The sequence below is a fragment of the Pagrus pagrus genome (assembly GCF_965226575.1).
Source record: "Pagrus pagrus genome assembly, chromosome: 11".
Classification (NCBI taxonomy): domain Eukaryota; kingdom Metazoa; phylum Chordata; class Actinopteri; order Spariformes; family Sparidae; genus Pagrus; species Pagrus pagrus.
The window spans coordinates 13,092,425-13,117,079 of NC_140195.1; the positions used below are offsets into that span (position 1 = coordinate 13,092,425).

Genomic DNA, 24,655 nt, shown 5'->3' on the forward strand with positions numbered 1-24,655 from the left:
TAAATGATAAAGTGTTACCATTTATGATATTTGATCAGGATCCAAGAAGTCACAAAACAACACTGACCAGACGGAGGAGGTTTGAGTCACGTCTGGGGGAGTAAACCTCTGTCTGAAGCATGCTACATCCTGTCAGAGCGCTGCAGGGGATATGAAGGCCTCTCATGACAGTGCTGTGGGTTTTTTAGTGTGTGTGCGCGCAGTGCGTATGTGTGTCCACACGCCGCAGGCAGTTACAGATAGAAGCAAATGGCGAAAAACACACAAAAAATCTGTCTAAAATTGGATTAATCAATTAAGTTGTGCAGAGGACTTAATAACAATGAGCCTGGGAAGTCATGTAATAATTCTCTGCCAACATGGAATGAATATTTTATTAGCTTCTTGACAGTTTAATCAGCTCCGTCTCTAATGGGAGGGAGGAAGTTTTCGTCTCCTCGATCTCTTGGGAGTTAGATCCTCGAGAAATTCGCCCAGGGAAGTGAGTGTGTGTGTGTGTGTATAAATGTGTGTGTGAGCTGCCCAACAACCGCTAACCCTCTGCCCTCTCTGGCCATGTCTCCTCTCTCTGCAGGTCTACGTAAATAGGAGAGCGTCCAGCGGGGAGGTGACACAGCAAGTTCCCACGGAGACAAAACGGCTGTTTTGACACAAACATCCCAGTGAACGGGGGCACACCACACATTCCTCCTCCTCTTCTTGATTTCAGTGCTTTAACCATGTCATTTACTGAAAAGAAACGCCAACACTTCTCAGTTAGGGGCCATTGTTTTCCAGGGAGGGATGACGGGTTCAGGGAAAGGGGGGGATTACAGTGCAACAAAGCCTCATATTGTGTGTTTCGGGAAGTATCAATCATTTTCTCTGCATTGAGTTCTCTGCCGAGGTCTCATTGCTGTGACCTGCCCACAATGGTTTAATACTCCCCAAGAACATGAGTGTATACATGTACAGCATATAAATACATTGTGTATGTAATCAGGGACTGCCCAGCATTCCCAGTCTGTGGTGCTGTGTCTAAGAGGACTCAGTGATTTAGCATGTTATTGCCGGTTTGGCTCAGATCTTGGCCGGAGGGCTGAATTACAGTGGAGCCTGTGGAATGAGCTATTGTGCACTGTCTGTTTACTTTAGGCCAGGATCTGTGTGCATAAATACACAAGCAAAGCAGGAAGAGGCAGGGGAGCGGAGAGGTAGAAGGGGGAGGGAGGGAACAAAAGCACCAAACCTACAGGGGCATCTATCAAAAATAGAAAATGTAAATAATGAAACGAGGGCAGGAGGGAGAGGGGGGGGGGGATTTTGGATTTGGAGTTTTTTGAAATTTGAACTATCAAGAATGCAAAAGAGCGTTGAGTGTGTGAGAGGTGTTTAAACGCAAGGAACAGCATGTGAGTCTTACTTTTATTTCTGGAGTCTTATTGTGACTGTTTCCACCAACAGCGCAGCCGGCGTGTCTGAAGTGTCGGGTGTTTGTTAGAGGACGTGCTGAAAGCTTTGTTTTCCCCTCTTCTTCCAACTGCTGTCACATCTGGCTGCTGACAGGGGTGATCATTACACACACTCAAGGAAAGGTGACGCCGCATATTTTTAACTTCGAGACAACAATAGAAATTGTTTCATTATTCATATTGCGCACAGCAGTGTTGAGTCGTATGGTCGTCAGTGTAGAAGTAGCTTGGCTGTACCTGAGTGAACCAGAGCGTTGTCTCCTGTCAGTGTAGCGGTTTAGATACTCAGTGGTGATAGTCGCAGTTGTGATTGTTTTATAGCATGTTTTTTACAGGGTTTGTATTGTAATTATGTGTATAACATGTTAAAAAAATGACAAAATAGCAAAACTGATGTCTTTAACTCGCCGTAGACGAGCTGGTTAAACAACAACCGAAAGCTTCCACTGAGTAGTTTCTTACTCAGATTTATTTTATTCTGACCCAGCAATGTAACACGTCTTTATTTTAGACAGAAGTGCACGCACGATTCATATCTCATTACTGTTTGGTAGCACTTTTGTTGATGTTTCAGGACTGAATTAAAGTCTTGAGCCAAATCTCCTGTAGCCTTATAGTTTGTGTGAATCACTACTGCTCTCTGGTGTTCAAAGTGTTCGTGTGCACTCTGCAGGAACGCTCTTCCATGTAAGGCTGCAACTAAAGACTCATTTTATTATCAATAAATCTGCCAGTTATTTTCACATGTAATCAGTTAATCGTTCGGTCTGTGATATTGTGAGAATTGATAATTGAATTGCTTCTTTTGTCCAACCGACATCCAGAATCCAAAGACTCTTCATTTATTATCATAATGACAAAGAAAAGCAGCAAATTCTTACATTTAAGAATCTGGAGCCAGCAAATGTTTGACATTTTTGCTTAAAAAAATGACTTAAACGATTAATCGATTATCAAAATAGTTGGCAACTAATTTTCTATCCATCGACTTACCGATTAATCAACCAAATGTCGCCACTCTTCTTCCATAAATCTCTTTATTTTTTTGTCCTGAGATGATTCTGTTTGTCAGCTCGTAACAATAACTCTTTAAATAGTGTTTTTGCTCTGTAATTTCATGTAGGAAGAGTCAGCACTTTTTGTCCTGGTTGTTTCAATGGTTTTTTTTTTTTGTCTTTCTCTACATCTTTTTTTACCCACTACATTCACCGCCAGACCATTTTCAGTATGTTTGATTACAGTATTTCTTTGTGCTAAGTTTGAACATGTCTGTTTCGCCTACTTTTTGTCATCAAAAGACGTTTCTGTTCTCCGCCACCTAAAAATATCCTGCTGCGTGTCAGATCCCTCTGTGATATTAGATGTTCTTCACCGCCAGATAGACAGTCCACAAACATCTGCTGACTAATTTCAGAACGATGAGAGCGAAGCATGTTGATTTGATTGGACAGGACGCAATAATTTATATGTCATTATTGTCTTTATGATTTAAAGGTGCGCTACATGGTTTTGCGGAAGGAATTTTAATCAGAAGAGAAAGATCTTCATGACTGATTTTTTTTGTTATGCCTAAACAAACTAAATAAACAAACTCTCTTTGTTTTCATGACTGAATAAACAAACTAAGCTTAAAGGACAACAACATCTTTGTTTATATTTGGCGGACCCTGCCACCTTTCTAGCTTCAAACAGTGTTCTGGGGATCTTATTTTCCTCTAAGAACAGCTTTCTTATTCAATTATGGAAACAATAAATATTTCTGAGTTTGTTTTATTGCCTCACAAACATTGTAAATAATACAATTCTGAGTTTTAATTTTCTTCTTCAAAAACTACATAGTGCCCCTTTAAAGTTTGCACACTCCTGGTTGGCTAAGTGGCGTGTGGGATAGTTAAAACACAAAGCACCTCATATTGTAACATAATCAGTATTGGTAGTGAATGCTACTAAAATCGTCGTGTAAAAAACTAGTCTTCCTCTCAGTGCAATACAGCCTCTTCCTCAATCCCGGTAACTGGAATTAGTTGAAGCCTGTTACGGTTGTGTGTGTATGTGCTAGTCACCACTGAAAAAGAGTCCACCTGTTTGTAGATAATTCTTTTTCTTTGTATAGAAAGTGGAAAACATCTCTGTTTTTTGTATTTCTCTCTTCTATTTTGTGTCCTGTGTTGGCCCGACCCCATGTGACCTGATTGTGTAATCCTATTTATCCAGAACTGTGCTTTGTGTTCATGTAAATAGGTGTTTGTTAATAAAAGAATGTGCTCTTTTAATGATCTCGTTGTCATGTGTGCTATTTGTTAAGTGCAAAAAAAAAACATGAATAATAACCGTACGCGTACTGAACAGCTTCACATGTTTATTATAGAAAATAATATGTAAAAAGCAACCGGCAATCGTGTTTATTCTTATCAGCACAAGGGAGAATGAGCACAGAGGAAAACTCAAGGCCACTCATGCAACACCTGTATAGCAGTGGCTTCTCACGTCAGCCTCAGGACATGAAAGCGCGAACGCTGCCTCTAATGACAGCTCTGCAGATGGGGCAGTGACGCAGGCTGGCAGCGCAGTCACCACACACCACCAGATGCCCACAGGGGATGAAGACAATGGACACCAGTTTGTCCATGCACACCTTACAGGTCCTTTCCTCCTGCAGCTGCCTCAGCAGCTCCTCTGGGCTGGGGTCCTTCACTGCTGGGAGAAACCACAGAACAGAAAAACACTGCTGCATCTGAAGTGTAACTGCTGAAGGGCAGAGCAATCGTGTCATATATTGATTAAGTAAGTGACACGAGCAGAAATGGAGGTTTCTCCTGACAATGATACAGATGTTGACCTCTGACCTTTCTCTCTGATGGGTGTTTGTGTCCTCACATTTCCCGAACTGGAGCCCTGCCGCGTCTCTGAAGGCTCTGAAGAGCACAGACATTAAAAAAGCAGTAAAACATTGTGAACTTAAAACATCTATTGTGACACTGAAATTTGGATTATTACTAATTTTGCTCACACTCCTAAAAAGGTCAATGCCAATGTCAATGACTGGTTCAGCATGAAAATCCTTCATATGTCTAGTTATCTGTTTCCAGCGGTGGAAGAGGTACTGAGAAAAAGTACCAATACAACAATGTAAAAATACTTGATTACAAGTAAAAGTCCTGCATATAAAATATTTAGTAAAAAGTCATATAATTATATATTATATGATAGATTGTTAACATGGATTCATGGATTGTAGTAATGTTTGGGACTTCCTTAATCCTTGCTTTTAGGTAAATATTGAATAATTTGACCTCTCTGGCTTCAACAGTGATTTACATTAAACCATTTGAGAGTTTTAAGGGGGCAGCTAATCAACTGGTTTTCTTGAGCTTCCCAGCCAAAAGTGCTGGAGAACGTTGGTTTAATCTGATCCGTGTTGTATAAGCAAGATGTTTTTAATTCCTGAAATGTAGTGGAGTAGAAGTATAAACTTACAGAAAATCAAAATATTCAAAGAACGTGCATCTCAAAATTGTACTTAAAGGATAAGTTCACTCTGCTGATGGATAGTCAGGTGAAATCTCTGGGGCTTCACAGCAAAACAGCATTGCAGCATTCTCTTAAGCAACTGAAGTAGATGGGGACTTGCTTTAAAAAGTGAAATAAATAAATAACAGTACGCAAAAATAATAATACAAATAAAATGGCTCCATACAGCTCATCCAGCGTAATCCAAGTCGCCAGAAGCCCCGAGATCCTAAATTGATTTGAAAGGAAAATTCATCCACCGATGTTTTGTGGACTGCAAAACTTCAGCTGACTTTCCAATCGGCATGAGGGTGAGAAGATAATGACTACATTTGAATTCTTGGGTGAACTTATCCTTTAAGTACCATCCTCACTTACCTCTGCTCTGCGTCCCCCTCTGTCTGTCCTCCTGCTCGGCCTGCAGCACGTCAGTGACCAGGTCGGATACAGAAGTGTAGTGCTGGCCCGTCAGAAGGTACTTGGTCTGGACCAGACTCTCCACCAGGTTGGCTTCAAAGCCCATCTGCAGCACCGTCTGCACCACAGGAGAGAGCATGGCCGAGGAAGCTGCCAGGCCTCCGACCATATCTGGGAATGGGGAGGAAAGACCGAAAAACATGTGCGTGTTCACTTATAAATCATGAGCAATCTATTCAACAAGTGTGGAAGTAAGTGACAAAGTGTGCAGCTTACATTAACATTTTAAACCACAGACCTCTCCTGTTTATCTGCTGACATGGATTATAATTGGGATTCCTTCATTGTACAGAATAATTGCCCTCATGGCTGCCCTGCAACCGTGAGCAACAGTCAAACTGTTTCCATGGTTTCCATCTAATTACTGCAACGCTACAGCCAAAGTTAGCCGAGCTCATTGAGCATGCAGTTACCTCATTTTCAAGTGTCTGCTTAGTGTTTAATTTCAGATTTTAAGTAGTGCAAGGTATGCTTTTATCCCTCTAGTCCGTGTTTCACCCAGGTCGATCTAAAAATAAACCGAATCAACTGGTTGCAGCCTTTGTTTTCTCTATTTGCACAACCTGCAAAGCATCTCACAATGTTGCCACCTTTCTCCTTTTGTGTGAACAAGCCAGAGCGGATGGTGACACTTTGATTCTGTGCTCTGCAGGATACACAAAGATAATTAGCGGCGTCAAAGCAGCGCTGCCATCTTGTTATCCAGCTCTGCTTGGAAGGGGAATAAAGTGAAGTTAAGTTTTGGTTTTTTTCCTGCATACCCATCATTCCCCGACTTACCATTCCTGGATCCAATGTCTCTGCCTGTTGTTGTCTGTGATCCACCCTGGAAAAGTAATCATTGTTTTTTGTTTTTAGCTTCACAGTGAAAAGCATCAAATGACATCATTTGTCAGCGTGCGATTAAAATGCGTGTGCCAAACAGATTTTATTCTGAGCAGATAAGAGGGATAAAGGCTCTCACCACAGTCTCACCCAGATGGAAATGAGCATCCTGTATGTTGCTGATATACTCCTGCCCTCGCGACTGGATTAAAAACTCACATCTGAGAAACACAAACATGCCGTTTTATAATCCGCCAAAGCACGAATGCCAAAACACAAAACAAAAACTTGACACAGTGTTTTTATATTCAGGAAATTTGCCAATTCGACTGATCTCTTTGTGTCTTTTTCGTACACGCTTCTTTTTTGGCCGCACGTTCTACTTTGTGCGTCTGTGAATGTGACAAATAAAGATCCTTGAATCCTATCTGCTTTGTGACAGGTCCTGTCGTTACCGTGGAAACCACTTGGCATGTTCCTGCCAGGGGTCGTCCCCCGGCTCCCAGTTCCTCAGCCCGCCGTCGCAGTAGAAGCACTTGACATTGTCACCGTGACCTGTCAGGGTGTACAGGACGACAGTGAGGAGAGTCTAACGAAGGAACAGTCGGTTCATCTTTACAGTCTGATACTGAACGTCTGTTTACACAATGAAAAAATAGGTCAAACTGTACAAGAATTAAATCTCATGCGCAAACTGAAACCTGTAAAAATGACAGTTAAGGTGAAACAACCCTTTTCTGACGCAGTCTCCACAAAACACACCTTATTGTGCTTCATTTGATTGCCCTGGTTGTCATATTGTGCCCACAGCCCATGTATTGCCTGAAGCTGTGTAACCCTACTTCTTTAGCAGCCCCAGCTTTGTCCAGGTTGTTCTGTCCACAACATCATGACTCAGCAGGACAATTGTAGCATGAACTCTCTCACAAAGAGAGGTCACTCTAGCAGGGACTGGGTCAGTGCTGAATATTTCACTGAAATACACTCACAGAAACTCAAATGTCGAGTTAAAGAAAGAAATCGATTAGGATAGAAGTGTTTTAAGAGCTTTGTAGTGAGACAATGAGCACCTGTGTAGAAAAATCCTGCTCTGGCGAGAACATCTGGCTGGACCGAGGCCTCCGTGGGCCAGTTGTGGAAAGTGGTGAGCCGGGAATCCTCCCCCTCCATCTCTGGGTAGACCGCTTGTCCAGCTGTCCCCTGGTCATCCATAGTCATCCTCTGGAGTTGACTCAACAGCTGGCCGTCCACAGAGTCGGAGGATCCAATTTGGATTGGAATATTTCCCACAGCCCGGCCCAGTATGAAGCTGCAAGTGGGGAAATGCCTCTTGTGCTCGACTGCCGGGCTGTCCCCGTGCACCCAACATCTTAAAATCCCTCCACAGCAGAAACATTGGACTTTATCCCCGGGGCCTACAAAGAAGAATCCTGCCCTGGCCAGGTCTCCAAATGTGACAGGTGCATCTGCTGGCCAGTTGTGAAAAGTTCGAATCCTCTCCCCTTCTCTTCGCATCAGAGGTTCCTCGAGGATGTCCAGCATAGTGCTCCTGTCCTCCGTCATTCTGTGGCATTCCTTTCTCTTCTCGTCCTGTGGCAGTCATCCCTCTTGCGGTCCATAGCGGAGCGCGCACTGAAGGTGAGTGCAGCACATCAGCTGAAATAATATGATCAGCTGCGGGGGCCTGTACAGCGGCCTACAGGAGACTGCTTTCCAGAAAAGCCACCAAATGCCAGAACGTATGCTCATTGATCCTTGAATGAATGAGAGCCTGAACACGCCATGTTGCTCCGCCTCTCTCAAGGCTAAACAAGTAAGCATTTCAGAAGCACACTACAGCCTGACAACTCATATGACTTTTAGAGGGATATTACAGAGTTATTAAAAAAACATTAAGGTTATTTTAAAGTAACAGAAAACCATTTCAACCTATGATTCGACAAGGATACAGAGCGCTGCGCTGCTTTTTCCAATTCTTGATTCTTAATCTCATAAAAGAAATAAAAATTGACATTTCAAACTGTTACAAAGTGGCTCTTTTCCCTGTGTACTCTACACAGCGATGGAAAGTAACTAAGTACAGTTACTCAACAATTTTGTGGTACTTATCCTTCACTCAAGTATTTCCAGTTTCTGCTACTTTATACTTCCACTCCACCACACTGTGGAGGCAAATATTGAACTTTCTACTCCACTACATTTATGTGGTAACTTTAGTTACTAGTTACATTGAAGATTTCCCGCTGTTTCAGCGGCAAAGCGTCAGATTTCTAAATTATTACTGTTTTCTTTCAATTAGGTAAAAATACCACTGATGCTGATGATATGATGAAGGTAAACAGTGAATGCAAACACGTAAATATATGCATTTATATACATTTATTGCCCGAAATTGACTTTTTACACTGAAGTTAATTTAATATCAGATGCTTTAAGACATACGGGTTACATTCACTTTTAGAAAAGTTATATTTCAGCACAATATCGTTACTTTTACTCAAGTATGACTTTTGGGTACTGACCCTACAAATGTTGACTCTACTCTGTCCCTGTAATGTGTGTTTGAGTCCTCAGGGGCACTTTGCGCTCGAGTTTGTAAGATCAATAGCGAGGATGAAGGAGTTAAGTAGCTTCAAACATTAAATAATAACGCGTGCAATCGTCGAGGTTCAGGGTGTAGCTACCCTTTTATATCCATGTTTGTGTGCGCTCCTTGATGACTTCATCACAACATTTCAATGATTGCATGTTATAGCGAGACATGAGAGCCAGCAATTAGCACAAAACAAAAGAAAAGACAGTGAAGTCTGAACATAGTCTATCTGATATGTCAGTGTTGATGATCAGCTCTAAACAGAGGGGTGAAGGTTTGACCTTTGGCAGAGTTTAGGGGGTTGTTGTTGCATCGTGGCTGCCTCCTGGTGGTGAAAGGGAGTACTGCACTTTACTGCAGGCCAGAATCTAACCATGACTCCAGAGCTGCTCATGTTTCAGCCATTGATATCCATGATTTGCAAAAAAAAAAAAAAGAAGAAAAAAAAAAAAGAAAGAGCTACTTGGGCTTCAAACATGTGCAATGCTGAAGTTTATAGGAGTGTTAGTGTCATCTTTTCCATTCCAGTGAGCCTCACATGAGGACTGCACTGAACTGAACCAGTCTCAGATGTGATCGACCCTGCACATAAACCACACACAGTCTGCTGATAGACCCCGTGGCATGTACTGCTCACCACCACCACCACCACCACAGAGAGACAGCAGCAAGAGTGCATTCAACTTTTAACTTAAGTCAGATTTTTTTTTTTTTTTTTAAGAGTTGGCTCCACTAGCTGTTTTTGTATTAAATCGCAGCAGACATTAGCCACTTTGTGAAATAATAATAATAAAATAAATAAATAAAAGGATGATCCAAAGTTTTGCCACCCCGCGGGGAACGACGCGAACTGCAGCGGTGGCTCGAAGCCCGGATGGAGCAGCAGCCATTGGGGAAGTGTACAGGGCTTTAACGTAACTGTGGAGGGCTCTCTCTCTCTCTCTCTGGAATAATAAAGACAAAGTAAAAGGCGGCCGAGGATAGACATATTCAAGATCCGAAACGTCCACTCGGCGACACGCAACGTTAACTTGAAAACCTGTACCGGGACTTGACTCTTTTCGGGGCACAGTATCCGAGGCGACAGACTTGAACTGTGGAAGTTGGGATACGTGCACACAGCGGAAAATATACAGCTGAGCCTGCGCTACAACTGCTAGCCACACGCTAAGCTAGCCACATAGCTAACTGTAACTGAGCTGTGAACTTGCTTTTCAAATCACGGGGCTTGAAATCCAGTCACAAGCCCAGGCTCTGTGAGAATCCAGGGACTTGCTTAATGAATTATGTCTGCCACAAGCATTGACCCTCAGGTAGGAAAGGCCGATGTACCTCGCCTGTGAAGAGCTTGCAAGCTAGCTACCTGCTAACGTTAACGATTTACTGGGCTACGGCTATTCCTCGGAAGTGCTAGCTACCCGCTGAGGTTGGCCGGTGCATGTAGCTAGCTAGCAAGTTAGCTGCATTCCGTTAAACAGCGACATGTTTTTTATTGGCTTTTCAAGAAAGATGACACTTATATGTTGGCATGCAAACTGTTGTCAAAGGCATTTTGAACCGAGAATATGTGTTTGTGCCACCAACGAAGCAGAAAAAACTCTCCACCTAGCGCTATGGATTGAAAACGTGAATCCTAAAGCTAACGTTAAAATAATGTAACAGGCGCAAGCTAACGTAACTTATTCAGCAAATCGTAACTTTCTTTATTGAAGGTGACACAAATGTTCACATGGTGTCTAGACCGACTATTAATGCAAACTAAGTTACAAGCTGTGTTAACGCTATTGGCGTTTATAAAGCCATTTTAATGAAGGCTAAGTTGCGTTAGCTAGCGAAGTTGTGCGTGAATCAACGCTAGCGTTCGCTGGTGGATAATTTAACTAACTCAAGTTAAACACTAACGTGTGTAACAAGTAAATGACATGAACAAATGTAGCACACTTGTGAGTCTGTGCAGATTTCACCGTGGAGCAACGTTAGCTAAGTGTTTGCATTGCCTCTCTCTTCAGGAAGTAGTCTGAAGGTTCAGCTTCTGAGCAATAGATTGGTGACATTACAGACTGGACTCCAAACCTGTGTGTGAAACCCAAAATGACCTGGAAATAACCATGTGGTCTCCTTTTGCTTCTTTTCATGGCTCAACATGGATGCAGAGATCAAAAGGACAAGCATCTAAAGGTGAGCTGTAGCATCATGCAAGACTGAATCAAGATCACTTGTTTGGATATCTGTTAAATCTGGGCCTTCCTCTTACCACTAAATCAGCCCTGCATGCATGCATCCATCTGCCTCTGAGATACACTGCTACCAGGCTACACAATATTTTGGGAATAAGATTAAACACAGTGTGCTGCAGCTGCAATCCTTCTTTAAATGAAACTTTAGAGAGGGAGATGGGAAGTTAATTAGCCAGTATCTGTGCACTACCTAACCATAACTGGAGGGCAGTATATTTTCCTTAAATAACTTGGCTGACTCTATTGTGAATGTGTTCTTCAGAAGGTTAATATGACACAAATAATACAGGTCAGGGGTTGGATGATTGAAAAATCAGGGTTCCCACACGTCCTGGAAAACCGTTGACCAATTTTCCACGCGTAACCTGAGAGAGACTACAGAGTGTAATAGTATATAATCATGGATTGTATGTATTATAATATACTATAATACAGTGTAGTATTTTTTTCTTCCTTTTTTCTCTTTTGTGTGTTTACTGTTGCTCTGTAATGAAGCAAAAGTAATTTTTTATCCGATTAATCGATAGTTAATTAATAGTCGATGCCGCCTGAATAAAGACTGACCTCCTCTCAGCATCTGTGCCTGACTTCCAGCATTCCTGGCTATTGATGTTCAGGCAGCAATGGATGATTATATTGAGGGATTGGGGTTATAAATTGATTAATTAATTAATTAATCAAGGAGCATATTAGTGTATAAGTGCAATCCCCGTCTGTAAAACCAGCGAGATTGTCACTAAAAATGTCCTGGAAAATTATCTCTAGAAAAGAGTGGGAACCCTGAAAATGTGTGCTCATTGAGGTAGGACGTCCACCAGGTATTTAAAAGGGCAGGTGGCTCATGGGGAAAAGATGATACGATGACCGTGATGCTTTTACTGCACAAAAATCATTTTCCAAATTTGGATAAATGTTCGGGTTGTTGCTCGATCCTCACCTTTTCACAGTATGAACATCGTTTTGCTCACATAACACGGTCCAACGAGTTCACTGTTGTCTGCTCCTCACAAACATTAGTGTTGGCAACCTCGTTGTTATAGCCACGTAATTGTATTTTTTTATGATCCTCAAGTCATCTTTGATTTACTGCCTGACTGACTGGCAGGCCTTGACTCACTCTTTACTTGCAGGTCTGGCTGGCAGCAGGCCACAGGTGATTCACCTCCAGGATAGGCTTGTCAAGGGCCACACGGCTTTATGGTTTAACTTTGTTGGGAGAATATGTACTCATGTAAGAGGGACAGATTTGAGTACTTAATTGGTTGTTGATCCTCTGATAGGTGAATAAAACGTAATGTACTACTAACATATAAATCAACCGGTGAGTGCTAAATATCATCATAGGGTTGAGGTTTGTAATCTCGTGTGGGTAGTTTTTGAGGTCACCAAGTGAAATATGCAATATAATGATTTTAGCATAGGTAACCACATTTCAAACTCACACAACTATAGCTATCTATTTCTTTAATAAAAAACACAAGTCTAATCCATACATGTATATTTAAATGTACATTAATGTAATGTTGTTTTGTTGCAGTGCAAAATGGTTCACTACATCAGAAGGAGACTGTCCATGACAATGACTTTGAGCCATACCTCACTGGTCAATCAACTCAGGTAAAGCCCAAAATCTCTCTTTAAAAAAAAAGGCAAGCAAGTAATGAAAAGATGCAAATTAAGCATAGATGGATTAGGAATAGATCATATGGCTTGAATCAATATGACATAATCTGTGACTTTACATTTTTGTAAAATATTTTCATTATCAGTGTATGTGACAATAACACAACTGTGTGCCCAGTAATAAAACACTGATCCAAAGCACATAGCTGTGTCCCACTGTTGAGCTTTACAAAACTCCTAAAATGTTTAAAACATAAATTTAAACTTTTGTTGTTGTTTTTACAACAGAAATGTGTAGAAACATGATCGTTTCAGCAGAGTTGTATTCTGATAAGTTATTTAATGCCCAACCTTTAAATGAATGCAACTGCTGTTAGCCAGTCTTGTTAATAGTTATTGTTTATAGAATAGGAATGTTTATAGAATGTTCAGATCTGATTTAATTCAAATTGTAAGTCACTTCCTAATGTTGTGATTCTGCTGACCTTCATCCAGAACAACAGCTACCAGTCCATCACCGACCCCTACCTGTCCAGCTACTACGCCCCCTCCATTGGATTTCCATACCCCCTCAGTGAGGCTCCCTGGTCTACAGGTGGGGACCCCCCGATTCCATACCTGACCCCCTATGGACCCTTGAGCAATGGAGACCATCACTTCATGCCAGACACGGTGTTTGGCCAGCCGGGGGGCCTGGGAAGCAGCATCTACCCGCACAGGTTTAACTTTTTCCCTGAAAACCCTGCCTTCTCTGCTTGGGGCACAAGTGGCTCCCAGGGCCAGCAGACTCAAAGTTCAGCCTATGGTGGCAGCTACAGCTATCCCCCCAGCTCCCTTGGGGGCACCCTGGTGCCTGATGGTCAGACTGGCTTTCACAGTGACACCCTCAACAAAGCCCCCGGTATGAACAGCCTGGAGCAGGGGATGGTCGGCTTGAAGATCGGAGGGGACGTCACTGGCCAGGGGTCTGGAGTCAAGGCCGTGGGATCTGTGATTGGTGGACCTGCAGTGGCAGCCGCAGGGAATGGAGCCACACCTATTGGAATGCCTCCACCGAAACCCACCTCCTGGGCTGCCATTGCCAGCAAGCCCGCCAAACCGCAGCAGCTGAAAGCTAAGGTGAAACCAGGGATGCCCAATCCAGGGGGAGCTCTTCCTCCACCACCCATCAAACACAACATGAACATTGGGACCTGGGATAAGGGCCCAGTGACTAAAGTAGCCACAGCTCCACTGCAGCAACAGCAGCAGCCTCTTGGCCTACTGCCACCTCAAGGCCCCATGCAGCAAGGACCCATGCAGGGTCCCCCTCAGTCTATGGTGCAGCCCCAGATGCAGCCTATGGCCTTACAGCCCCAGCCCCCCCATCACCAGCACCATCAGCCACCACCTCAGCCCTACCAAAACCACACCCAGCCCCCACAACCCCAAACCCGTTGGGTTGCCCCACGCAACCGTAACCAAGGCTACGGGCAGGGTGGTCCTGGCCAAGACGGTAGTGGTATGATGGGTATGGTTGGTGGTGGGAACAGTGGACCCCTAACTTCTGCCAGCCAGGGACCTGGTGCGGAGTCCCACCCAGTGCTGGATAAGCTGCGTGCCTCCCATAGCTACAACCCCAAGGACTTTGAATGGAACCTGAAGAACGGTCGCGTTTTCATCATAAAGAGCTACTCCGAGGACGATATCCATCGCTCCATCAAGTACTCCATCTGGTGCAGCACGGAGCACGGCAACAAGCGGCTGGACTCGGCCTTCCGGGCCATGAATGCTAAAGGTCCTGTGTATCTGCTGTTCAGTGTCAACGGCAGCGGTCATTTCTGCGGTGTGGCAGAGATGCGCTCACCAGTGGACTATGGCACCAGTGCTGGTGTTTGGGCACAGGACAAGTGGAAGGGCAAGTTTGACGTGGACTGGTTGTTTGTAAAGGACGTGCCTAATAGCCAGCTGCGCCACATCCGCCTGGAGAACAACGACAACAAGCCGGTGACCAACTCCCGTGACACCCAGGAGGTTCCTCTGGAGAAGGCGAAGCAGGTGCTGAAGATCATTGCCACCTACAAACACACCACCTCCATCTTTGATGACTTCTCCCATTATGAGAAGAGGCAGGAAGAGGAGGAGGAGGTGCGCAAGGTGGGTACAGCCACCTGTTTGTTACCTTTTATACACCACAAATGGGGCTGGGCGACATGGCCATAAAGTATTTTCATATATGTCAGAACTAGGTGACAAAATCAAATATTTTTGACCAAATACCTTCATATCAGCATTGTGACAATATTGTAGTGATTACTATTGGTACGTAACATACAACAAAAAATATTAACTCATTACATTTCACATTTTAGAAAAATAATCATCAGTAATGTAGACATAATGACTAAGTAGGTAAAGGCAGGTATTAGAACAAGAACAGTCATGTAAGTTGAGAAAATGTCATCACTTTATTGTAATGCAGCCTAAAAGCAGGAAAAGACAACATTCATAACATTTATATCAGGATGTAACAATATCCAAAATTAATGACGATGTTAGGGCTGCACAATTAATCACAAAATAATAAAAACTGGTGCATAAGTGCAATATCTAAATCTCAAGAACTGCAATTATTGTATGAAGGTAAAATGTGTCACAAAACAGTGTTTTAATGAGATGCTCTGGCTCACAAAGCTTTTTATCCAGATGTAACACAACATGTTTGTTTGGCAGAGACCGGGAGAAGTGCAAATTAATCTAGATGATATAAAGTCTCATATCAAAATACTATATTGTTAAGTCGCCCAGCCCGAACCAGAAATATGTATTTGGCACCTTGGATTCAGTTTGAGAGACTAATTCTCGTTTGCTCTGTTTCTTCTTATTTGCTCCCTTTGACAGACCTTTGAACCTCCTCAGATACAGAACCGCTCTCGGTTGGATCAGGTAAAGAACTGTCATATTTTCTCATTAGTGTCAGTGACTGTCCCGGGAGCATTGACGGCTTTTTCTGATTGCTTTTGATGACTGCTCTTGATTGTTATTCACATAATAAAAATGAAATTTTAGATCACTACTTAAATCAGATAAATGCAGAACAAAGTCACACACAGTTTGTATATCTAATGTTATTTTTTTGTTCTTTTTCCCAACAGGAGCGCCAAAACAGGAATAAACAATAGAAGACATTTATCCTTGGCTTGATCAACAGTTACACTAGGACTTTTGATTTAAGAGACAGAAGAATATGAAAATGCAACCAAGCCCTACATTTTTTTTTTTCTATTTAATCCTGGCGAATCTCTGCCATTGTTGAGACTTGTGCTTTTTTTGCCCCATGTACCACCCACTTCTTGTGCAGGGATAACAAGCTGATTTAATGTATTACCTAGCCACCACCACACTCTTTATTTGAGGTTTTTTAGACATTTTTCTTCCCGTTCCATCTCGTACTCTTCTCTCAACAGACTGGTTTTCTCCCTCCCGCCCCAACCCCCACTCCTCTTTCCAATTGAATCAGGGTTTGACTGCACCATGGAGAAAAAATCTGCCACTTTATATTTCAGTACAATCAGGAACGGATGTGTCCTGCCCCTGTTTGTCCATTTGGGGGCAACATTGCCATGCTTCAGAGGTTTAACTGTGCCAACAGGGTTGGAGGATCCCAAAGGCAATGTAGGACTTGGATCTGTGCGATAATAAAACTTCAATGGTTTATCTATTTTTCATTCAGATCGACAAAATCTCTATTTTTTGGCTTACTACTGACAATTTTCATTTCAGAAACCTGTTTTCTGGAGCCTTAATGTTTTTTTTCTAATTATTGGTGACTTCTCAAAAGAACTGCTCAAACAGTGACACTGCTGGAGAAATCAGGGATAGTGTGAAGTCACACGGGACTCGAGACATTTCTGAGGAGGAATTGCAAAGGCCTCTGGGAAAGAAATAATGGATGTGTCCTCCACAACCAGAACTCTCACCATTTAAGTCAAAAATTGTACTATTGACATCCTTCACGCCCCTCTGCTTTGCTTTCTTTTGATGTTTGTCTTGAAAGGGGTCTTTTGTATGTTTGATCAGGAGATTCTGCTTGTGTACGCAACCCAGTCTGAGAGAATTGTCGCATCCACCATTTTAAATTGTTTTATAATCAGAGTTATGTAATGATGTAACTACTACATTGAATGAATTGTTGCTTTTTTTTTTTCTTTTTTTTTCCCACAAAATGGGGGGGAGGGTTCACGTAATTGTCCATTCACCATCATTCTGTCTTAATCCTGTTTTTTTTTGTTTTTTTTCTTCATTGAATTTGGTTTTGCTAAGTCTATCATGTTGGTCGTAATGCTAAGCTTTAACGTAGGAGCCTATATATTCATGGAGAAAGCCTAAAAATGTATAACCTAAAAATTAATGTAACTGATTTACTATCGAGTAAGAAAAAAAACATAAGAATGAAATGTGGTTTCTGTGTGTTTTTTGGTTGTTGCAAAAAAAAAATAGTTTGTTATAGACTGAAACCATTGATTATGATGAAGTACTTTCAGGTCTGTTAATGGATAAAAAAAAAAAAAAGATTGGATATTAAAAAAAGGAAACGTCACTAATAGATGTGTGTTCCCATGCATGGCAAGCTATAATCTAGACAGTCTGCTGGAAAACAAACGATTATCCACCCTGCAGCTCGTCTGTGAGGTGAGAGTGGTGATGTTTAACAGTCGGGGCTCCCCCTGTTCTCGTCAGTCTTTTCAGAGCGTTCAAAGCCAGAAATCTATTTTTATTTTTTGTTAGTGTTTGAGATCATCGGGCTCACTCCTCTTGATTAGTTTGAAAGTGTCACTCCAGTTGGCCTGTTATTTGGATTGTGGGGTTACCGTGATGCAGACGGGAGTGCCGCCAACTGACTCGGTTTCTCTTTCATGTCGAGGTTTCTTCTCGTTTTGACTCTTTTTGTGTATTTGATGTAGCATCACGGTAACGTAAATCAAATATTTCAGATCCCGATTCGCAATTTTCTTTTGGTTCGGTCTTTTCAGATTCTGTCAGGTGTGCTCTATGATCTATTTTGGTTCTGTCACATTTTTACCCCTTTATATCGTTGAGATGGCAGAAGTGCTGCACTTTGCTGAGTTCACTCGAGTGTGAGAATGAACCGCTGGCTTCACACATTTCCAGATGTGTGAAGCTGCATTTTTAAACCCTGGCCAGTGTAACCCCTTGTACTGACCTCTAACAGGATCCTTTGTTCATCTCCCTTTTTTCCACCCCCTGCTTTAATCAATAGCTCGGTTGATCCAAGCAATATAAGGTGAAAACGCCCTTCACATGTTTGCTTTCACCAACGCCGCTCTCCCCAACTAGCGTAGAGTCGGGGGGAGGTGAGAAGCTAAAAGGATGCCACCGAAGACTTGAGTCGCAGCCACAGCCATCTTTTGCCTCAGGAAGCATGAACAGGTTGTGATTACAGTACAGGGCTTACGTGCACGTTTAATGACAATGTTTGTTGCAGTAGAGGGATGTCAGGTCAGCCATGAAAGTATATGTATCAACACCACAGAAGGATTAATGAGATGAAACTATTAAATAAACATTGATTATCTTCTAGACCACACTTGTAGTGGGAATAACTTGTTCAGAAGATCTATCTTGGTTTTTCTTTATAGAAGAAATCAAGCCTTAATAAACTGTCCATTCAGAAACGACTTTGTCTTGATCTCGTGAATTCTCTGTCAGTGAGTAAACAGCCATCTTTAGTGACCTTATACAGAGAGGGGAAGCTCTGCAGGGCAGCCCAGTGTTTAAATGTCAACGAGAGGTTTTCTTAGCTCGAATTGTTTCCTTCCTGTTTTGTTTTTTAATCGAGGTACTACAGTCGACTATACTGTATCTGTAAATATAACTATCGAAGCACAACAGGATCTGAGCGCACAAATGGGAGTGCTGCTGCCTGAGGACAAAGTTTATGTTTTTAAAAATGTGTAAAGTAGGTAGAAAATGGCATATTCTTCAAATAAAAGTGCAGATTATTGAACCTAGTGGCTTATTTAGCTTTCAAGGCTTTAGGTTTACATCCATGTACACGTTTTCCAAAATAACCCAGTTCTTTAGCCTGAGTGTGCCCTGTACACATTCTGTTTCAGGCACTGAGAAAGTTATAATAGTGTGAGTACAGAGAATAAAATATATTTGTTGCACAGTGGTCAAAAGATTTGCTTTTCTTTCCTCGACAGGAGCTCTCCGTGGTGCTGATTCCATGATTTGGAGGAACAGCTGGTGGCATGTTCCAGTCACACAATGAAGTTAGGAACAACGTCTCCCTGCAAAACTCTGCAAATTATCTTACGTGGCACGTTTGACTGTAAAATAATATAACAATGTTTCCCTCAAAACGATTTACACGCCTCCAAATGTGAAAAATATCACCAGGGTAGTTCTGTCGTATCTGGTGCAAAAAGTAATCGAGCCCCAAATCCTTCCATCTGAAAAATTAGTACTGCGTTCATGGTGCAAAGATGGCATGACTGCAGTGTCCGGTTCCACATAAAATAATCACAAGAACAAGCAGAAAACTCAGTGCAGCTCAGCCTTTATTTGTCGTCACATCATTTACAAAGCATGCATCCATACTGAGACATGAAATAGGCACGCGAACATCACATTCAGGCGATCTGGAGCTCAGTGTGGGCACCCTACAGTGAGGCACCTGCATGGGGCCCAATGCTAAAAAACCTAGACTGCATAGAGACATATATTTGGGTTATTTATGTTTATATATTATTGGTTGTTTGCAATCAAATTCCATATCATATTTGGACTTGAAGTCACATGAATTAGTGCTGTAAAAGAAAGAAAACACAACTTTTGACGAATGCTATTACTTGAGGTTAATTTGATCCAATTTGTTTCATACTAAATGTATTTTTTGTCATAAATGTGTGTTGAAGAGCCGGTCATTAAAACCATTCTCCTCTGAGCTGAATTTTAAATATCTTTCCTTCATCCCATGTTTAAAAGGAGAATGAAAGCCGATCGAAAGAGTGTTTTTCTTTTTTTTATTATTATTATTTGTTAACTCTAAATTGATTTAATGGATTTACTGTTGAACCAAGTCAGTTGGCCTTGGCTTGGCTACAGCTTCAGCCATGCGTTGTCAGAAGTACGCCTGTAGGTGGCATTGAATCTCTCACATTTCTATACATTGACTCCATCCTGCTAAACACTGCAGCCACCGTCACTTTGGATCCCTTCAAGGCTGCTAAGCCTGTGCTGTAGGCCCCGAAGGCTCCTGTGAGCCCCACAGTGAAGGTGTGGTGGACTGGAGCTTCTTGTCCTATTTTTTCTTATGACATAATTTATTATAGAGAGATTTCAACTGAGGCTGAGAGAGAGAGAGAGAGAGAGAGAGAGAGAGAGAGAGTGTGTGTGTGTGTGTGTGTCCCTGGAACATTTTGTGAAATATCTCAAACAGTCACAATAGGACTGTAGCAGACTGGAGACTGCGCACAGGCTCCTGGAGAGGAGGGTTTAGCGTTAATGCGCTAACAGCGGCGGATGTTTCCGTTGTTAGACGACGTTTGGCTGCGTAATTTGGAGGCAGGCTTTGCGGCCGGTGCATCACAAGCATTAGCCTTATGTTCAGTCTACATTTTAAATATACATATGGATTGTTTTTTGTATTTTATATGTATTTAACCTTTCCCATCTTTAAATTAGTTTAACAAATGACTGACTATAAACTGATTTTTACTCCGAGGGGATAAACAGAACTGCGTACTTAAAAAGAAGAAGAAGAAGCCAGCTCCTTTCGCCAGGTCCTAAAATAAAAAAAAATAGTTTAAAGGATACCATTAATTTTAATCATTCCCCAAATGTTTGCAGTAAAACCCAGAGGTAGGCCAGTGACCCCACTTGGCGAGAGTCCAATTGCGTCGTATTCTGCGTGAGGCGTTCAAACCTTTCTGGATAAATCGGACAAAACATACATTTTTTTAAAAACACACACATTTCTGACTAAACACGTCATATAAACGTTGACTGGATGTAACCTGGTTTCATGCTCATATAGCCTATTAAAGTACGCATTGCGCCCACCCATTCAAAGCAACTCACACACACATACACTTATAGGCACGCGTGCTCACACACACACACACACACACACACACACACACACACACACACACTCACGCGCAGTTGAATGACAGTACAGCAGTCAGCTTCATCCTGCTGCTGTTTGGCAGCCAGGCCCTGTTTCTGCAACGTTAAGGGTCAAAGTAGTAAACGATAAAGCCTGCGGCCTGATGAAATAACGAAGAGGTAGAAACAAAAAGAAAAAAAAAAAAAAAACGTGAAGCATGACGCTGCGAGCAGATTCCTCTCTTGGCATTCACCGCGTGCCTTAATTGTATGGACATTAAATCAAGGTCCGCTGTGAACACGCAGAGTGACAACCCTGGAAGAAGAAAGTCGCCTCCTCACCCTGCCGATGGGGGGAAAGCAGGATGAAGCCCAGCCAGCAGCCTCTAACCCCGTCTGACTTCCACACGCTCAAAAACCTCCAGCATCTGCCGCCAAGGAGGACGCAAGACTGCATGACTGCGATTTAAGTGCAGCTCCCGTTTCCGTGCGCGCGCCCGAGCTCACACACACACACACACACACACACACACACACACACACACAAATCTGAAAGCCGATTTTGCAACACAATCACGCGCGCACACACACACGCACACATACGTCTAAAGCCGATTTATAGCCTACACCAGCAGTAATACGCGCGGCCACATTCCTCTCCTGCGCGTCTTTGGATATATTGATATCACTGCGCCATAAACCCAAATCAGCACACAATCAAAGGCTGTGATTGTGAGGAAACGCTTTGCTACCTGATCGACCTCGTCACTAGCATAGCATTCACAAAAAAAACACCTCTCCTCTCTAATTCCGTGGCTGTGCGTCTTTACGCATCTCCTGGCGCACAGAATGACAGCTGAAGCCACTCTGGCTCTCGCTTTGTCCTTCACTCAATAAACCCCCCCACTCAAATTTACAACATTAGCCTGACACCCCCCCCCCATCACCACCACCCCACCTCCCCAAAAAACAGAAAGAAAGAAAAAACACACACACACAAAGACAACAGTGGAAAGCAGAAGAAAAGCAACGGTGGCAGCACGTCACAAGGCTATTTGTTTGAAGTCGTACATCCCACTGCGAAGAGTACAGTATTCTCCATTTAACTTGGCTTGAATGCAGTCCCCCCGACTGGTCCACCACGATCAACGCCCTCGGACAAAACGCGCGATGCTTCCTCTCTCCTCTCATGCAGCTGACAAACTAAAGATGGCTAGTTTTTACACTACTGTATTATCTGGGTGAAAGAAAAAAAAAAGGAGGAAAAAAAAGGAAAAACCAGGCACGTCGCTGATGATGCGCCACACTAGCGTCTCCCTACAGCTCGAGCAGTCGGGAGGCTGATTTTCTCGTGTCTGAGGTGGAGGGGGAGAGAAAAAAAAAATGGCTTCATCGTCTTCAGAAAAGGTCCTCTCTCTCCCACCAAGAGTCAGCCGGTTCCTTTTGCTTCGTGTCTTTTTAATCTGACCCATTTCAGGCGCAATCCAGCCCTGGATGCATGCCCCCCCTCCCTCCTCCTCCCTCTCTCTCCCTCTCTCTCTCTCTCTCTCGGGCTGTGTGATCCACTGTCTCCCGGATTAGAGCGCCCCTCTCTTCCCATCCTAGACAATTGCGAGTCTCTGCTGATTGGGCTTCAGCGCAAGAGGATTACATGGGCGCACAATGACGTCATGGCCCGGGGCCCAAGCCCCCTCCTCCTCCTCCTCCTCCTCATCCCCCCCCATTAAAACCAAATCCTCATCAGCCCCAAATGTCCTTGAAACCACCGGCCTGACTTTCTGCAGCGCGTCATGCATGCATGCATCGGGGCTGCTTATACCTACAGATAATGGCTGAAGCGACGCTCGGCTGTTTACTCACAGTTTAACGCAGCCCGCGCTGACAGGGAGCCAGAGTAACATGGCAGCTCCACCGTCGCTCTCTGAACAACAACACCTTGAAGGTTTTTCACCTCGGCAGGTGCATGTCCAGCGGCTAACTCTGCTACAAAATAAAATGGTGGACAGGCTCAACTGTGAGGCACAAATAAAGTTGAACCCACGTCCAACACCCAAACACAACCAGGCCTCTACACCGACATCACACCAGGATGTAACAGCAGCCACAACATTAAAATAAAAAGAAAGGTGGATGAATTCTGCTTCTGCTTTCTGATCATCCTGTCGTAAATAAATTAACCCTTCACTTCACTGCATCCTGGTGCAGACATGGCCCCATATCACCATTCCCCCTTCTTGGTACCAAACCTTGCATGCATCGTGCACGTGAAACTGTTTCCTTTCCAGCCAAATCTGCAACAGATTATCGTGACGGTGCTGACGGTTATTCTTCTGAGGCCTGTGGTCCCAGATGGTCTGAGCTGAATCCATATGCTGCTGCAGGGTTGGATATTTTGCGTAAAAGGTGAAGCTAGAAACGTGCTGTTTATGATGCGTTATGCACCACTGTTAGGAAACCCCTGTAGTCTAATTGATTATGATATAAATACAATAGTGCAGTCCTCTCATGGGCCCTGACTGGACTGAACAATTCATTTTCAAGTGTCTTTTTACTGTGCTTTTATTTTGCTAAATGACTAAATAGATATTTTGCTTGTTGCTTCCACGTGAAGGCTCAAATCCCAATAATTATTTTACCACCAATAAATCTCATTAATTTGACTTGTCAACTCAGATATCTGGCCTTTTTCTTATTTTAAAATTATTTCGCAAGTTGCACCAAATGTGGGCCTGCATCACCAATGTGTATAATTGCACCCTGGTTTCCCTCTGAGCAGATAAGTCACATTAACGCTGCCGCAAATCTACAATTCAACACTGTTCCAATAAAAATCCTACAGGAATATATTGATTTCTGTCCCGGAAGAAAATGTCATTGGATTTTCAAATGTTTCTCCCTCCTTCCGTAGCTTGAGTCTACCTCCCACTGTTGGCTGAACAAAGAGATGGAGAGGAGGGACCGTCAGCGCCGTTTAGGACGCTTCCCTTTCACTTCTCGATAACTGAGCCTATAGAATCGCAAATGTGCTCCCTTTCCCCAAACAAATGCAATTATTAACTATTTTAACAGACATGCCTATTGTCTCGCGTCGGCCTGCGTCGCAATCTGCATCTCAAAACGAGCTTCCTGCATTTACATCACTGCGAGTCAATTCACTAATGCAAGCCATTTGTTAGGCTTATAGCTCGATTGGTTCCCCGTTGCCAAAAGAAAAAAAGGAAAGAAAAAAAAAGAGGAGAAAAATGTAATAACCCAGCCTGCATGGCGGCCACCTGCTACAGGAGAAGCGTCCTCTGTCCAGATATAGCCTATACTGATAAATCCACGCTGGCTTGGACTCAAAATCCTTTGTTCAGCGTCTTACTCTCGTCGTTGCGGGTATCCTCCATGCACCATACTGTGGCTCCACCGCATCTTTCTCTCCATTTTGTGCAAGCGCAGGCCTTCTTCATATCTGTGCAGGGGAAAAACGCATGCACGCAACGCCTTTAACTCTGGTGGACAGAATAGCCTCCGCGTCTCTCCACATGCACGGAGAAAGCAAAGAGAGAGCCAGATTGTGATTTGAATCGCAGTTGCTTTTTCTTCCCCTCATCTCTCCCTCTGCAGAGCTGAGCGGCCTCCACATCTTAAGCTGAATGAAGGGGGAGTTGTCCCTGTGCATTACAATGACATTCAGGCCCCATTCATTCAGCCACTGTCTAACGGTCTTTGGACAGCAAATGCACCCCCATCGGGGGGTCGCAGCCCCCTCATTACACCCCCAATCCCAACACGCAGCCCCCCACAATAGCCCCAACAAAAGAGAGAGGAGAGTCGGCCCCAGT

At 43.2% G+C, this 24,655-nt stretch overlaps 3 protein-coding genes across 5 annotated transcripts in view; 2 read left to right on the forward strand and 1 right to left on the reverse strand.

The window, feature by feature from the left end:
* Positions 1–3,727, forward strand: part of nkain4 (sodium/potassium transporting ATPase interacting 4) — a 53,334-nt gene extending 49,607 nt beyond the window's left edge. For both annotated transcript variants that reach the window (XM_084366410.1, XM_084366411.1), the window contains one exon: positions 575–3,727. In XM_084366410.1, the coding sequence (XP_084222536.1) occupies positions 575–584 (10 nt within the window). In that variant the 3' untranslated portion in view covers positions 585–3,727. The remainder of the gene's footprint in view (positions 1–574) is intronic.
* Positions 3,728–3,864: 137 nt separating this feature from the next.
* birc7 (baculoviral IAP repeat containing 7) lies at positions 3,865–7,866 on the reverse strand (the record flags this gene model as incomplete). Its single annotated transcript, XM_084366167.1, is given in 8 exon segments — positions 3,865–4,145; positions 4,298–4,366; positions 5,340–5,549; positions 6,219–6,264; positions 6,403–6,484; positions 6,719–6,818; positions 7,334–7,836; positions 7,838–7,866. Coding segments are annotated over 8 exon segments (1,239 nt in total). The 3' UTR covers positions 3,865–3,945.
* Positions 7,867–9,702: 1,836 nt separating this feature from the next.
* On the forward strand, positions 9,703–18,720 carry LOC311265572 (YTH domain-containing family protein 1-like). 2 transcript variants are annotated; one of them, XM_084367368.1, is made up of 6 exons: positions 9,703–10,169; positions 11,010–11,034; positions 12,631–12,710; positions 13,212–14,852; positions 15,597–15,641; positions 15,851–18,720. In XM_084367368.1, exons 1-6 carry the CDS (start codon positions 10,143–10,145, stop codon positions 15,875–15,877), a joined length of 1,845 nt encoding a protein of 614 aa, XP_084223494.1. In that variant the 5' UTR covers positions 9,703–10,142; the 3' UTR covers positions 15,878–18,720. The 2 variants fall into 2 exon arrangements, with proteins under 2 accessions (XP_084223494.1, XP_084223495.1); XM_084367369.1 differs by having other exon boundaries at positions 13,212–14,843.
* The last annotated feature ends 5,935 nt before the right edge of the window (positions 18,721–24,655 follow it).

What these genes read in the sequence shown, in the direction of transcription:
- LOC311265572 (XM_084367368.1), top strand. Translation starts at nt 10,143, where the DNA reads ATGTCTGCCACAAGCATTGACCCTCAG. An exon ending in CCACAAGCATTGACCCTCAG is followed by an intron (nt 10,170 to 11,009) that starts GTAGGAAAGGCC and finishes ACATGGATGCAG; the next exon opens with AGATCAAAAGGACAAGCATC. An exon ending in AAAAGGACAAGCATCTAAAG is followed by an intron (nt 11,035 to 12,630) that starts GTGAGCTGTAGC and finishes GTTTTGTTGCAG; the next exon opens with TGCAAAATGGTTCACTACAT.